Genomic DNA, 14,470 nt, shown 5'->3' with positions numbered 1-14,470 from the left:
CGGTCTTTGGAGTTAGGGTCCTGGGGTTAGACTCGGGGGTCTCCCAGGGTCAGTGATGCACTGTTTTTGCACCCCCAGTGGCACTAGGGTGGCCGGGTGCAGAGGGTTGAGGCCCAATGTTATCCAATGGAGGATAGGGGGGGCTCCGGTCGGTGGCTGCTGGCTAGCAGGCCACAGGGTTGTAGGAGCAAAGCTCCTAGGGTTAAGCTCAGGGCAAGTTGGGGACCAAGTTAGTACCAAAGGGGCACCCTCAGCGGCACTAGGGCGGCAGGGTGCTATTTTGAGGTCGGGTGCCCTGTTGATTTCAATGGAGATTCTCTGGGACAAAAACACTGCAGACTCTAGGACGAGGATCTTCCAGGAGTGACCACCACTTCGAGGGGTAAGTTGGTATGTTGAGGGTTGGTTAGGCACTGCTGGGTTGGGCCGTGGGGCGTCGGGTGCAGGGGGGCCTTGGGACGTCGGATTTTCTTACTCGCTCTGGTCGCGGTAGGTAGGGTCCTCTGGATTGAGGCTGCAGGCGTCGTCAGGAGGCTTGAGGCAGGTCAGGGGTTGCCGGATCTCCGGTCAGGATCGCCGGGGGTACCTCCTCGTGGTATTTGTCCGCTCGGGCCGGATTCGGCGGGTGCAGAGTGTGCGGGATTCGCCGTTCCTGGCTGGCACCAAAAGCTGCTGTTCAAACACGTGCGGTGTAAACGGGAGAAACAGCTTGGAGGGACCTACTAATATCAGGGCTGCTCGGTGCTGAAGCTCCATGGAAGCCCCATGCACTGCAGCCAAGCGCTGTGCTTCAATCACAACAAAACCGACTGGAAAGCTCTCTCCCGAAATCGGAGTTTTGTGAGCGTCTGACGCTGTAGGCGCCTTTCTCCAAAACCGCTTCGCTGCTGTGAAATTGGCAGAAATCTCGACGGGCGATCGAGCCTCAAAATGGCGCTGGAAGCGGAGCGGACTTTCCGCTTTGTTTTAACTCAGGCGGAGATCACAAAATCAGGAGAGCCCCCTCACCCCCTGCAAACACCCGGGAGACTACATCGAGGGAGTAACGAGACCTGAAGCTGCCTTCTCTACACCTCCTGTGAGTGCCTGCAGTAGAAGGGGAGCAACCGCTGCCAATACTGCAGAGTTATTGGGAGCGACGCTGGCAGGAGATGGCCTGCAGTGCCGGGGATTAGCATAAACCGCGAGGGTACCTGGAGATGATGCTGGACTCTGCATAGTGAGAAGGCGGCAGGGACTCTTCCCCCCCATACCCCCCCCCCCCCCCCCCCCCCCGCCCGCCTGCCTTTCGAGCGGCTTAGGGGGTGGGAACAGCTGTAGGCGGAGCGGTAAGTGAGCCACGGCCGCAACCAAGCTGCAGTGGGGACCTGGAGAATGAACCGCGAGTGCCTGCACAGTTATCTGTCACCTACAAAGGAAAGTAGGCTTCCAACTTTTGGAAGGTGGATATCGGACTATGGTTACCCCCAACTTTTTGCCTAGTGTCTAGCTGTTTTTTTGACTTAGTTGGCCTGAGATTCTGCCATTCAGGGTCTCAGGCTGTCTGCTCTCACTTTTAAATGGACTCCATGTACCCTAGGTACATACCCAATTGGTAAGGATCACCTTATTGGACCCTGTAGTGTACCCTAGGTACCCAGGGCATAGGTGTACCCTAGGCCTCCCAGGGGCTGCAGCATGTATTATGCCACCCCTGGTCTGGCCTTCCAATCACACACAACTGGCTGATCACTCAGCTGGGGCAAGGTCGTGTAATCACCCCTTGCTTAGGTGTAGTATTCCTATACCTACCTTATATATAGACACGTGTACCTATCAGCCCCTCCTATGGCAGGCCTTAACAATCCTGGAGGCAGAGTGCTTGGTAACATGTGAGATGGTGCTCTAGCATGAGCTGAGCCTGTCTGCAGCTTTCGGAACCATGTCCTTATAGCTGTTCTATGATATAGCCTACCATATACTCTTAAAGTACCTTATAATCTTAAACGGTTATGGTAACTGGTTTGGCTTTATCAAAACATGTCGTGTAAGGTGTCTTAACACTTTGGAATAATACCCCCATACCATTTCTGGTGATGAGGATATTATTCCCCCCTTCTAGAGGGAGAGACATGTTAAAATCCTACTTTGCTGTTTAACTCTGACCAAAACCTCCGCATCACAAAATGGATGCTGCTGCCACAGACACGAGTCTGACCTCCTGCAGCTGGGAGCCCTCCCAGCCAGGGAGGCCTGGACAATAGGTTTCCTGCTTGGGGAGGTGCTAGCACCTCCCCAGACAGACTTTAGTGTATTGGGGCAGGGAGGGCTGAAAGGAATGAGACATGCCTGGGGCACACAAGGTGCTCCATGCATAGTCCAGTTCAATCCGGCGCTGGGGCACTCCAACCCCAGCTCTGGCGCGAAACTGGACAAAGGAAAGGGGGTGTAACCACTCCCCTTCCTGGTCCCACCCATAGGAGGGACCTTGCAGGTAGCCCAGCCCACTAGCCCAGTATATCAGTAGGTAGCTGAGCCCTGCTAAATTAGATTAACCTGAATCTGCAACTTGAACAGAAACTCTGGACCTTCGACATTCGACCTCAGGAAGAAGACTGAAGAAATCTCCCTTGTGGCCAAGGAGTGACCACCCTGGGCAACCAGGCACCATCCAGCGACCGCTGATTTGCTTTGCGACAGATCCTACGAGGGACGACTGCAGAGACTGACCAGCGCCGTGACTTCCAGACACCTCTGACCCAGATCCACATCTCCAGCGAAGCTGAGACCCGTGGAGGCGACGTGGGATCGGCGACTTGGGAAAAGTGGCTAGTACCTGACTAGCGCGACTTCCGAGGCTCCCTCGAGGCTGTGCTTGGGGAATTGAGAAGCCCCCATTCCGAGCACCATCTGCAAAGAAGACCAGCTCCCCACACTTCACGTGTTCTGCGTGGGGCCCTTCTGCACCTGAGTTGCTCGACGTGTTGTCCGGTTGCTGGCCCGTTGGCTAGTGACTTCTGCGACGACGAACCTTTGTTTTCAACTTGCTGGTCCGGCTCCTCCAGACTGGCACCCGCTCCTCTGTAAAAGAGAAGCACCCCAGACCTTCCTGGTCTGCACCAGAAGCAAGTCCTCCATCCTGCGTGGGTTCCGCTTGCCAAGGCTTGTTGGGTCCTGACTCGACTTCGACGCCGCCGACAGCATGAGCCTTCGTGGAACAGCTCACCTCCTGGTCGTCCTCAACGCCTCCTGGTACCCGTGGCTGCTGCGACAAGCTTCACCTCTTCACCTGCATCTTCACGACATCGCCTGGTTCCTTCCTGGTTCCTTCCCGGCTCCTGGCTGGTGACCTAGTCTCTGTCCCTTCTGCTTGCAGGTTCTTTCCTTCTTGATCCCCACCTTGGGATCCACCGGACACTCTTCACTGACTGCCTGTCAGCAACTTTCCTTCAGGCATCCATAGGAGTCGTAGACGAAACCCGACGCAAGTTCACACCTATGCACCCGTAGCCCGTGGGCTAGGTAACTTGAGCATTTCGGTGCTCACTAGGGTATTGACTATCCAAGGGTCTAGTTTCCGAGTCTCGACTTCCTAGCTATACCAGAAGTGTCCTAAAACTGCTAATTTCTAATAACTTGCATTTCTATCGACTTTTACGCATTACGCGTGAGTGTTTCCACTCAGCACCTGAATCCCGTGGGCCTCCCACTTCCTAACTTTTGGTAGTGTAGTGTAGCCCCAGCGATGGCCTAGGCCTATCCTGTGTTCGTGACAGTGGTTCTTATAGCACTTACTTAGTATATGGTTTGCGTGGCCCCTAGGGCCTAACTGTATTACTTACCTGTGTGACTTAATGTATGCTTAAATAAGACTGTGTTGTACTTACCTCGAATCTCATAAAGAGTGCTGAGGGTTTGACTAGAATAAATACTTTCTATTTTTATATATATCTGTTGTGGTGTCCTTTCATTTGGTATTCAAGGGATTACATATGGTATAACAGCTGGCTTCACATGCCAGTCAGAGTTTAGCCTAAGACTGCTCTTGTCCATGCTACCACTAGGATAGCTGGTCTATAAGGTTGACTTTACAACCAATCACCATAAGGGTTGTTTGGACTGATACAAGGTGTACACTAGAATTAGTGACATCATATATCAGGCCAAATTCTCACACCAACCTCAACTGTACTTTATAAAGGTTTGCAGTCCCCTGCAAACGGGTCCTGTGCCCATCCTTGAAATGCACTCAAAGTGCCCTTAGATGATCCCACTGATGAAGGGACTAGAAGAGCGCAGCCCATCCATGTCCAGTGGTCACCATGAGCTAACCTGTGTGCAAGAGCCGGCATCCCATGAACATGGTCACCTATGCCAAGGGTCAGCACCACCACCTCACTGGGCACCTAGCTTTTGCTTTTGGGTAGGGGCATGTGTCTGGGCCAGAGGTAGAAAATGTAAAGTACTATATGACCACAAGCAGTGCAAATTGACCCCAGCCAATCCACTTCTGCTGCCACTCACTAAACCGAGCTTGTGCCCTTCCGCGCACCATAAGATGTCGATCGGGGCGGCCAGGTACACGATCTCATGTCCTTTCCTCCCTCCCTCCCTCCCTCCCTCCTCCTAATTTGCCCCTCTGGTGATCTTCAGATGAGAAAGCGCCTTTGATACACGAAGAACGAAGGGCAGCTTATGCCACCCAAAAGAGCCTCAAATAACAAGGTCTTGCAATTCTTTGCTGCTACAGTCACTAGGTAGAGAATGTGCCTGGGACCGGAGCGCCTGTTGGGACCCTGGGGCAGAGTAAACAGACCAAAGAGGCAGCATGGAGCAGAGGTGAACGAGGGGTGGAAGCGACCACCACCTAATCAACGCACAATGACAATCTTGGAGCATACTCCTGATCTCCATCCTGTCAGTGGAGTCCAAGCAATAAGTCCAACGCCTGGTGGAGCTGCTCTGTTCAGCTATTGAGGAGATCGGCCTTGGTTCATCCCCTGACCGTTACCTACCCAGCTGGACTTTGGGCACAGTTTTTCTCCCTGTCTCGCCCCCACCCCCCTTCTCCCCATTGTATTTCTGTTACTCTGCTTTTTCCTTGTCTCCTATCTATCTGTTCCCAATCGGCATTCTTTCGTTCTTGGTCTACTTCCTTTGCTCCTATCCCCTCTCATCTGAATCTTTCCCCTTGCCCGCTACACCGCCTAGCCCCCTGTCTTTTTGTGCCCTCTGACTAAGCACTCCATCTCCCCTTGTTGGGGAAAGATCCAAGATGTATACGCTGGAGTCTCAGCGTACCCGCTAAGAGAGTCCACAGCGCCAAGGGAGCCACTCACAATTGAGGTACGGTATGGCACCCCTTGCCAAAGCACTCCCTCTCCCATTTTTGGGGAAGGATCCAGTAAGTAGGCCGTGGAGTCTCAGAGACCCCTCTGAGAGAGTCCACTGTGCTTAGGGAGCCTCTCGCAACAGAGATGGGGGAAATGATACCACTCCCCCTGGGATCACAGCTTACTGGACTTTGGGCGCAGCTTTCACTCGTCTACCGGTTTGTGTCCCTGTCACCCTCCCCCACCTCTTGCCATGCTGGGTCTCTCACCCTCCCCTCCTCTTTCCCTCCTCTATTCTCGGTCTACTTCTCCAGCTCTTAACCTGCCCCCCCTGGAATCTCTCCCCTTGCCTGCTTTTTCCCTTACCTATATGTTCCTTTTTGTTTGTCTCAACCTCACTTGTCACTATGTTGCCATGCTCTAATAACTGTAACCTTTGTAAAGATGTAACCTGCAATTGTCTGATACTGATGTAAAGCGCTCGGATACCTCCGGGTCTAGCCAGCGCAATATAAAACCTTTAAATAAAGTGAAGGCAGGCAGGTCCTCTGGGGTTTTTGAGGTTGCTGTCCGCTGGATACGCCGGGGTTTAGCAGGAGCAGGTTCGAGGGGAGATAGGCCTGTAGGGCTGTGGCCAAGTTAGTGGGCGTCATCCTCTTGTTAGCTCTGCACGGCTTCTCGTCCTTCTTCTCTTCTTTTTCTTGTGGTTGCTGGATTTGAGGAAGGAAGGTTCAGGGTGCCCCTAAATACTAAATATAGGGGCGTTACAGGTAGATAAAGGGCAGGGATAAATGGGTCCCTTCCCCGGGGTGAGTACACCCCCTATTCTGCCACTCTTCAGTGGGAGGGTGGCAGGAGCCTGTCCCTGGTTGGCTGGGTCCCCCCATCCTCAAGATGGAGGGGACTCAAGGTTGTGCTTCACCTCGCCTCCCCCACCTTAGGGGTGGAGTTGGCAGAGGTGGGCACACCTCTCTTCCTCACTTGTTTATCCTGCCAGTTCTCCCACCCAAAGTAGGGGGTAGAACCAGTGGGGTCCAGTTGCTGAAAGCAGCAAATGGTCTGGAGAGGCTCACAAAGGCGGCATGCCTTTGAAGCTTCTCCTTCGTGAACCCTGCCCATCCTGGGGGAGGAGGCTTGGCAAATTCCTCCCAGGATGTGCATTGTTTCAGGCCCCCAAGGTCAGCAAGCTCTCGACCCAGGGGTCCAGAAACATGTTTGGTGGTGGCAGCCTGCGCAGCCGTTCAGTCAGGTCACTGGAAGTTGGTCGGGTTTCAGAGAGCATCTCTAAGATGCCCTCTGTCGTGCATTTTACATTAAATCCCACACTGACATCAGTGTGGGTTTAATGTGCTGAGAAGTTTGATACCAAACTTCCCAGTCTTCAGTGTAGCCATCATGGTGCTGTGGAGTTCGTAATGACAAACTCCCAGCACCATATACTCTTAATTCTTTTTTTTTTTTTTTTTTTTAACCGATTTATTCAGTAATATCCAAGCATGTAGGAGCAATACAATGACTATATACTCTTAATGGCAACACTGCACCTACAGGGCCCAGGAATGGACATGGGCACTGTAGGGGTACAAGGTTCATGCACCTGTACCCTCAGCACTGGCATAGTGCACCCAGCTAGAGTGGTGACTGATGTATGCCAGGGCAGTGGTTTGTGGGCATGGCGCATGGCACACAGGGATGTGTGCCATGTCCACTCTTCACTTTGTTCTGCACCAAGGCACTCAATTTGCAAAGGCAGTGTGTGAGTGTCAGGGGACAGGGCCTCTAAGGGTGGCACAATAAGTGCTGCAGCCCTTGGGGGCCTTCTCTGGTCACAGTGCCCTGGGTACCTGTGGTACCATTTACCAGGGGCTGACCTGTGGCCAGAGATGCCAATTGGGTTTAGGCTTAAATGCAGTTTTTAGGGGAGGAACACACGCCCTAGGCATCGGATTGGCAGGAGCCCAGGAAACACTCAGTCAAAGCACATCAGCAATTCAGCAAAAAGTGGGGGCATACAATGCAAGAAAGAGGGCACTTTCTCACACTGGTGTTGTCTGTTGGATGTTTTATTGTCCTTGGTTTCCATATTCGGTCCATCAGAGAGGGGCCTGCCATTAATCTGTCCATATGAACCCACACCTTTTAAGAAATTCGACCTATGAGGTTCTGTACTTAGGACTATAAGTAATCGAGACCAGTACATCCCTATCTGGTACCTCTGTTGCCACTGAGTTAAATCCTCGCAAATGGGGTGCGATACTCTTAGCTTGCTTTTGAGCCTCTTCGAGAACCCCCCCAGGATGTGTTGATGCAGACCCCAATCTATAAACCTTTGGGGATTCAGACTCTAATTAAATCCCCTAAGAGTATCATGTCTCCTTTGAAAAACCATCAGAAGGTCTGGTGTTTTGAATAGAGTCATCTTACCCTGTGTTGGGGACATGAACAACTGCTATCATAAGTGTCTTGCTTTCGAGATTGCCTTTAATAAATTGGAACCTGCCTTTTTCCCTCTAGTTTGCAAAGCACAGAAAGGGAAAGTTATTAGTGAAAAACAAGCTACTCATAATGTTTGCTTCTACCTGACGAATAAAATGCTTGCGTGTAAAATTATGTTTAAATAGCTCCGATTATAAAAGTTTGCAAGCTCGGCAATAGTTCAGCTTTTGTCCTTGCCATAGTTGGGAATGTGTCGGAGACCTCTCCAGTTGGGGTCCCAGAAGCAGATTCCTCACATTCAAAGAACCCCATTACTTTTTTCTGTGGTGTGTTTTTGGTAGGCGTATGCAAGATACTGATAAACGTCAATATAGTCATGCCCCCGGGACTCAGAGGTGTAAGGTATACTCTACGAGAGTCGATGCGAGTAGGCGCTGTCAACAAGTATTCGAATTTCAAAGTCTCAGTAGTGTTGCTGCTCAGACGGCCTGTGCACTGTGTCTGAGTGCCAGCAGCAGTTGTCAATCAGTTCTGGTATCTGGATGTGATACCATCTAAAGAAATATTTGATTGTTTATGGGACAGTTCTGTCTGTTTTCTTGGCTCATGCTTCTGAGCTTATTTTCAAGTATTCAAATTTTTATATCCGCCTCCATGTCGTCGTTCAGCATTCAACATCTATTCCAGCAGCCGTCTTCCCCTAGCGCCACAAGGGAACATACTTGAAAATAGGCCCAGAAGCATGATCCAAGAAAACAGACACATGTCACTAGTGTCCTTTAACCGGCAAATTAGGGTGTTTATCTCCAATATAGTGAAAGTCCACTTGAGGGTGTATGGCCTGTGCCTCTGGGTGTCCTCTGCATCCAAAATCTTTTCTCGCCACCTCCTTCTACCTCCGCGTCAGGCCAGTGTATCTTCAAGGCCTGTCTGTAAAGTTGGCCCAGCAGTTTTTGGCTTGATGGCCACAGGGCCACTGCTATTCTCGTAATGCATCTAAAGAGGCGAGGGTCCAAAATAAGAAACACTGGCCTGCATCTACACCCACCTCTTCCATGCTTCATTTCGCCATGTTAGACCATAGTTGAGAGCCTCTCAGTCCTCTCGTGAGGCCAGCACCATTTTACGAGGTTGCCTCTGTCAGAACTGCTGACCAACAAGGGGCACTATCTGTCGTTCCACACCGGCTTCTACTTAGAGTGTGAAGGTATCAGCTTCTCTGCCCCTTTGGTTGCAGAACTATTCTGAGGAGCGGCCATCTTGGTCTGTGCTGAGACGCTGCCCCTCTCATTCATGTCTTCCTACTGGTAGACATAAATGGCTAGATAGTGGAGGTTTTGGTTTCTGAATGAGAACTGGACAATGTCGAAGAAGGACTGATAAAGAAAGATAGTGGTTGAGAAGAGTGAGGGAGAAGTAATGAGGTAGCGAAAGATGAGGTTGAGATTCATCTAAGTGTATAGAGAGGGGTGTTAAACAGGGAGATGAGAGGTGATGTAGAGGGAGCGAGGAATGATAGAAACGCGGGGAAGAGAGAGAAGATAGAAAAATATGATGAAAGAAGTGTGGGGTCAATAGACATAAGGTGGAGAGAACTCTGTAGAGAGGACTGGATTAGGGTAAGGTAGTAAAGGTGAAGCAGTGAGTTGAGGGAGACTAATAAAGAGTGAGGTATGCAGGTAGAGGGTGGTAGGGTTCAAGAGCAGTAGAGCTTTAACAGTATAGAAAGCAATCGATATTGGTTTGGCGATGTAGAGCATGGAGTCCCCATTTGAATCTGGAACAGAGCCCCCTAAGTAGTTGTAGTCTTAGCAAATAATATTGGTATGAAGTCATAGGGAGAGGTGATAAAATGACAGATTTGCATCAACCCACTCATAAACAGCATAGTTAATACTTGTTATACTTTTTTGGCCAGGGCACAAGTGTTCTTACTTGTCTGAGTCAATCAATGACTTTCGTGAAGATGTAAATTAATGTGATGAAGTTTGTGGTGCATCATCTTACTGTTTTTATAATCAACAACAGTATTCAGTATTTAAACGGTAAACGAGCTACGGTGGGATGCGTTTTTTTCTGTGATTGTGCGTAGGTGTGTGCACTGCTATGTTCAAGATGAAGGGTTAAGGTATTTATTTAACACTCATCTTCTTTTTATACCTCAGAGATTCCAAGATGGCGATATCACAGTAAAGGAGTTTTTCATGCTTCTAAATGTAGGTGTTATAATTCAGAAGCCAAGGTTCAGTGAGATACCCAACCAGGTGAGTATTTGAACATGTTTGCCAATAATTCATAAAGAGAGCAGTACTCCTTTTCACCTGCTAAGCAAATGGAAATTAGTTCACATCCCCACTGTATTCTTTGCCATACGACTTGCAGATAGCAATACAAAGTGCAATAATTTCTTGATACGCTTTGGTCCAATAGGCTGGTACATTCACATTACACACACCTATTCTAACACTTGCAGACTCTATTGCGGGATGATCGCTTCATGTGTGTGGACATGTGCTTTGCACGTTTTTGCATGATTTTCTTTTGCTTTAGAAAACATTTTTCCAAGATTGCCGCTTTGCGTGCAGCCACCTTGGAATGAGTTGTTATAAAGCAAAATATTTGCTTTTCCATGATGACTGCCGCACATGTCTGCATACGGTGGCATCTTTGAATTATTTTTCCTAATTTCAAAATACTAGTCAAGATACTGTAATGGAAGGTCTAGGATCTCCCCTGGACCAAGGTATGTACCGTCACTTTCCCAGGGAGAGAATATCCGTTCCAAACTTATGGAATATAACATATACACAGCACTTCCTAAGGTGGGCAAACTTTCAACAGTCCCCCAAAGGCAAGGCAAGAAAACAATATCACATGAGTCTCCTCTAGACCAAGGTAACACACAAGACTTCTCTAGAGCGAGATATACTTTGCACATCACTTGCCAGGAGTAGAACAACTTCCTATAACACAATTATCTGCTAGAAGGGAATTCACCCATCCTTCTACAACAGAATACTTGGCCAAGAAGAGTCCACACCTCCTGCTACAAGGAAAAGGCGAATTGGTATATCTGGGATATATTTATTAATAAATAGCACCACACGGTAAGCCAAATGCACCTATCATAGCAGACTCTAACATATCAATAGTATGATTGAAACACAATCAACGCAAACATATATGTAGAAATATATATATGTATATAAATGTATGGAACCTGAAAATAAAGTTATAGTAAGCAAGAACAGTAGGAAAACTAGAAATTAGTGGAACACCTCACCAACTGTCTGTCCATCCCGTTTCCACTTCACCAAAGGGGAGTCCAGTTCTTCGGCCGAAACAGGAGACAGTAGTGACACTATACGCCACAGCTGCACGTCTGCCCTGTGATGAGCTTCCCCCGAACAGAACCCAGACACCTTCTTTAGTACAAGTGGAGACGTAAGACGAAGCTCCTGGTGAGCCTCGCCCCCTTTTCCCATCAGTCTGTACCACTCTGCACCAAGGCCACAGCTTCAGCTGGCCAGGCGTCTGTTATGGCTTCAGAGCAGAGCGAGCACATTCGTCTGACAAGATCCAGTTCTTTCTGGTCAGTAAAGTGTGACAAACAAGTGAAAAGGAAAACATGCCCTTCTCACCTAGTGAAGCTCAGAAAATGGCGTCACTCAAGCATAAGCCTCAATTCACGCAAAAGAGTAAAATTAGTATGCAAGATGACATAAGATCAGGCCAAAGCCAATAGCAAGCACTGCCGTTAAGCAAGATAAAGTCAGAATCTGAAAGAGACCAAGCACTACTTCGTAGCTTATTCTTACTAGGCAGGTCTACACATCACTATATTATGTTATAATATGCTAAATAAGACTGAGATGGTGATGGGCGACGGTCATTATCAGGCTTTTTATCCACATAAATGGCACATTCATTACAGATACCCACCGGGTGTGTGCAAGCAAAAAAAAGTATTGCAAGATGCATACTGGCCATCTTGTAATGCTTTTACATTTTGATTAAGAAAAACATTCCAAGGTGGTCGCCATTCATGTGCACCCAAAGCCAGTAGGTCTGCACCCCGTTGTGCGGCTAAGAACTACCTATTGGCTTTGTCACTGCTTGTATTCACACATCACATGCATTGTAGTAGTCAAACAGCTACAGAGTCTGACATGAATTATTAGTCTAAAACTGTTGTGAAAGCACCCCAAGTGTTCCAGTATCGTGCTCAGAGGACCCAGAAACAAGAATTGATACTTTGGGCAAATGCTACTAGAAGGCACCACGGGATATGGAAGGTCCTGAATTTCTTAGTGTGTTTGACTCTTCCACTGCAAACCTATCCAAATGCTCTTTTTATCGGTTTATACATGTTCTGCATATTAGGCTGTCTTCCTAGGTGCTGCAGTGTGATGTTGAAAAGGTCATGCCTGATTAAATGACGTGTGTGTGTGTGTGTATATATATATACATCTGTTATATTTGATGTCACCTGGCTTACACCACAAACGGCACAAATAGTTACTTGGTCTGGCTTGCTAGCTCCTTCATTACAACTCTGGTATGCAATCATTGTTCAAACATTACATTTTTCAAGATGAAATAAACCTAAAAATCGGCAGTTCATCTTACAAAACACTATCTGAAAGAAACACGTTAGTTAGATTCCTCACCTTAGAATATCCCCAGGCGTCAGGCTGTATCCGGAAAGATTTTTCGTCAGCAATACCACTTGCGCGTCGCTAGGCGTCGTCTGCGCGTCCGTCGTCGGCGTCGTGCGCCGGAATGACGTCAGAGTACTTAGACGCCGCCCTCGCGCGCTGACGTCAGATCTTCTTTTTTCCGCGCCAGACAGCGCCGATCCGGGAAGAGCTCACCCCTTTAGTCACTTTTTGACTAAAACTTTTTGGACTCTTTTTTTGTCTACTCGATTCGAACTGGTGCCGGTAGGATGCCCGGGTTTAAAGTCTGTGACTCCTGTCATCGACTGATGTCCGTGACGGACCACCACTGCCGGTGCCTTTACTGCCTGGGGGCCGACCACGATGCGGAGTAGTGCATCGACTGCCAGCATGCTAAGAAGTCCAAGAGGCGACATCGCTCTTCGGACTCCCCTCTCCGGTCGCGCGACTCGGTCGAGGGTCCGGGTGGTACCACCCCCGCTGCTCCGTCGGAGCCACAGGAGCCGCGTCCGTCCCCATACCCGCCGGTCCCTGGGACTAACGGGACTCCGGCGGAGATCAGTGCCTTCCTCTCGGCCATGAGGGGCCTGGCTCCGTCGTCGACGCCTGCTGGCGCGCCTTCGGAACCCGCGGGCTCGACTGGGCGACCTAGTGAGTCAGCGGCTCCAGCCCCGGCGCCGTCGTCGACTTCGGTCCAGACGCCGCAGGTCCCCGTGGGATCCAGGCCTGGATCTGTCGGTGACCTCACGACGCCTCCGACGCCGACGCCGACACCGGTTCCACCCCCGGCGCCGGCTCCGGACTACGCCGTTCCCCGGTTCAGCCCCAGTCCGGGCCCGGCGCCGTCCGGCGCCGACGCCGATGGATGACAATTTTTTATCTACCGTCCGGCTCCGATTATTCCCCCTGTTTATCAGGAATCGGATGACGGGGGCGGCTGTGAGGGGTCTGAGGACCCTCTGGCCATGCAGGCCAACTTATCTTAGGACTGGGCAGATGAGCTGGGGGGTGCCAGTGGTCTGGACACCTCCCCGGGCACTGGTTTCATTTCTCCTCCGACTGTGGCTTCGGAGGAAGGTGCTGCATTTTCAGTGGTGCTGCACAAGGCGGCCGAAGCCCTTGGGCTGGAGCTGCCTGCTGTGGCCGGAATGTGGCCCGGCGCCACCGCCCTGTTCCTGGCGACCCCAGTTTCCTGTTCCAACACCCCACGCCCGAGAGCCTGGTTATCCAGGCCTCTACTTCCCAATCCTCCTTACCGTCCGCTCCCCCGGATCGGGAATCCAAGAGGCTAGAGCAGTTCGGTAAGAAGCTGTTCTCTTCCCTTAGTTTGGGACTGCGGTCCTTGAACACCGCTTGCCTCTTGGACCGTTATTCCCACTCTCTGTGGGATACGGTGGAGGACATGCTGCCCCAGTGTCCGGAGGAGGCCCGGAAGCGGCTTGCCCAGGCTCTTGCCGGCGGGCGGGATGCAGCACGACATGCTATTCGATGTGGACTAGACACTACGGACTCGCTGGGTAGGGCGATGTCAACCACGGTGGCGCTCCGCCGCCACGCCTGGCTGCGGTCCACGTCTTTCTCAGGGGATGTCCAGAGCACCCTCATGGATATGCCCTTTGATGGCACTCGCCTTTTTGGCGAGAAGGCGGATAGTGCGCTGGTGCGCTTCAAGGACTCCCGGGCTACGGCCAAGTCCTTGGGCCTCTCGGGGCGCGACCGCCAACTTCCGCCATTCGTGGCCAAGGAAGGGGCACCCCCTCACGTCCGCCTAGCCACCAGCCACAGATCCAACCTGCACGCAGTCGCGGACGTGGATTCCGCCCAGGCGGTACCAGCGGTCAACGTGCCGGTCAGTCCACATCCACCCCAGCAGCATCCGCCTCAAAGCCCTCCTAGTCCGTGCTTTCAGGCAAATTCCACGCCAGTGGGCGGCAGAGTTCGCCATCACCTGCTCCACTGGCATTCCATCACGTCGGACAGGTGGGTGCTGCAAATCATCCGAAGGGGCTACTCCCTCCCTTTTGAGACGACCCCTCCAGCCAT

At 50.8% G+C, this 14,470-nt stretch overlaps 1 protein-coding gene across 1 annotated transcript in view; it reads left to right on the top strand.

Moving 5' to 3' along the window:
- The window catches only part of KNL1 (kinetochore scaffold 1), a 598,022-nt gene that overhangs the window by 262,938 nt on the left and 320,614 nt on the right, over window positions 1-14,470 (top strand). Inside the window, exon 13 of the mRNA XM_085626857.1 lies at window positions 9,914-10,012. Coding sequence (XP_085482983.1) covers window positions 9,914-10,012 — 99 coding nt within the window. The remainder of the gene's footprint in view (window positions 1-9,913; window positions 10,013-14,470) is intronic.

This window comes from Triturus cristatus, chromosome 9 (assembly GCF_964204655.1).
Source record: "Triturus cristatus chromosome 9, aTriCri1.1, whole genome shotgun sequence".
NCBI lineage: Eukaryota > Metazoa > Chordata > Amphibia > Caudata > Salamandridae > Triturus > Triturus cristatus.
The sequence above is the reverse complement of the archived record's forward strand: the minus strand, read 5'-3'. Positions and strand labels throughout refer to the sequence as shown.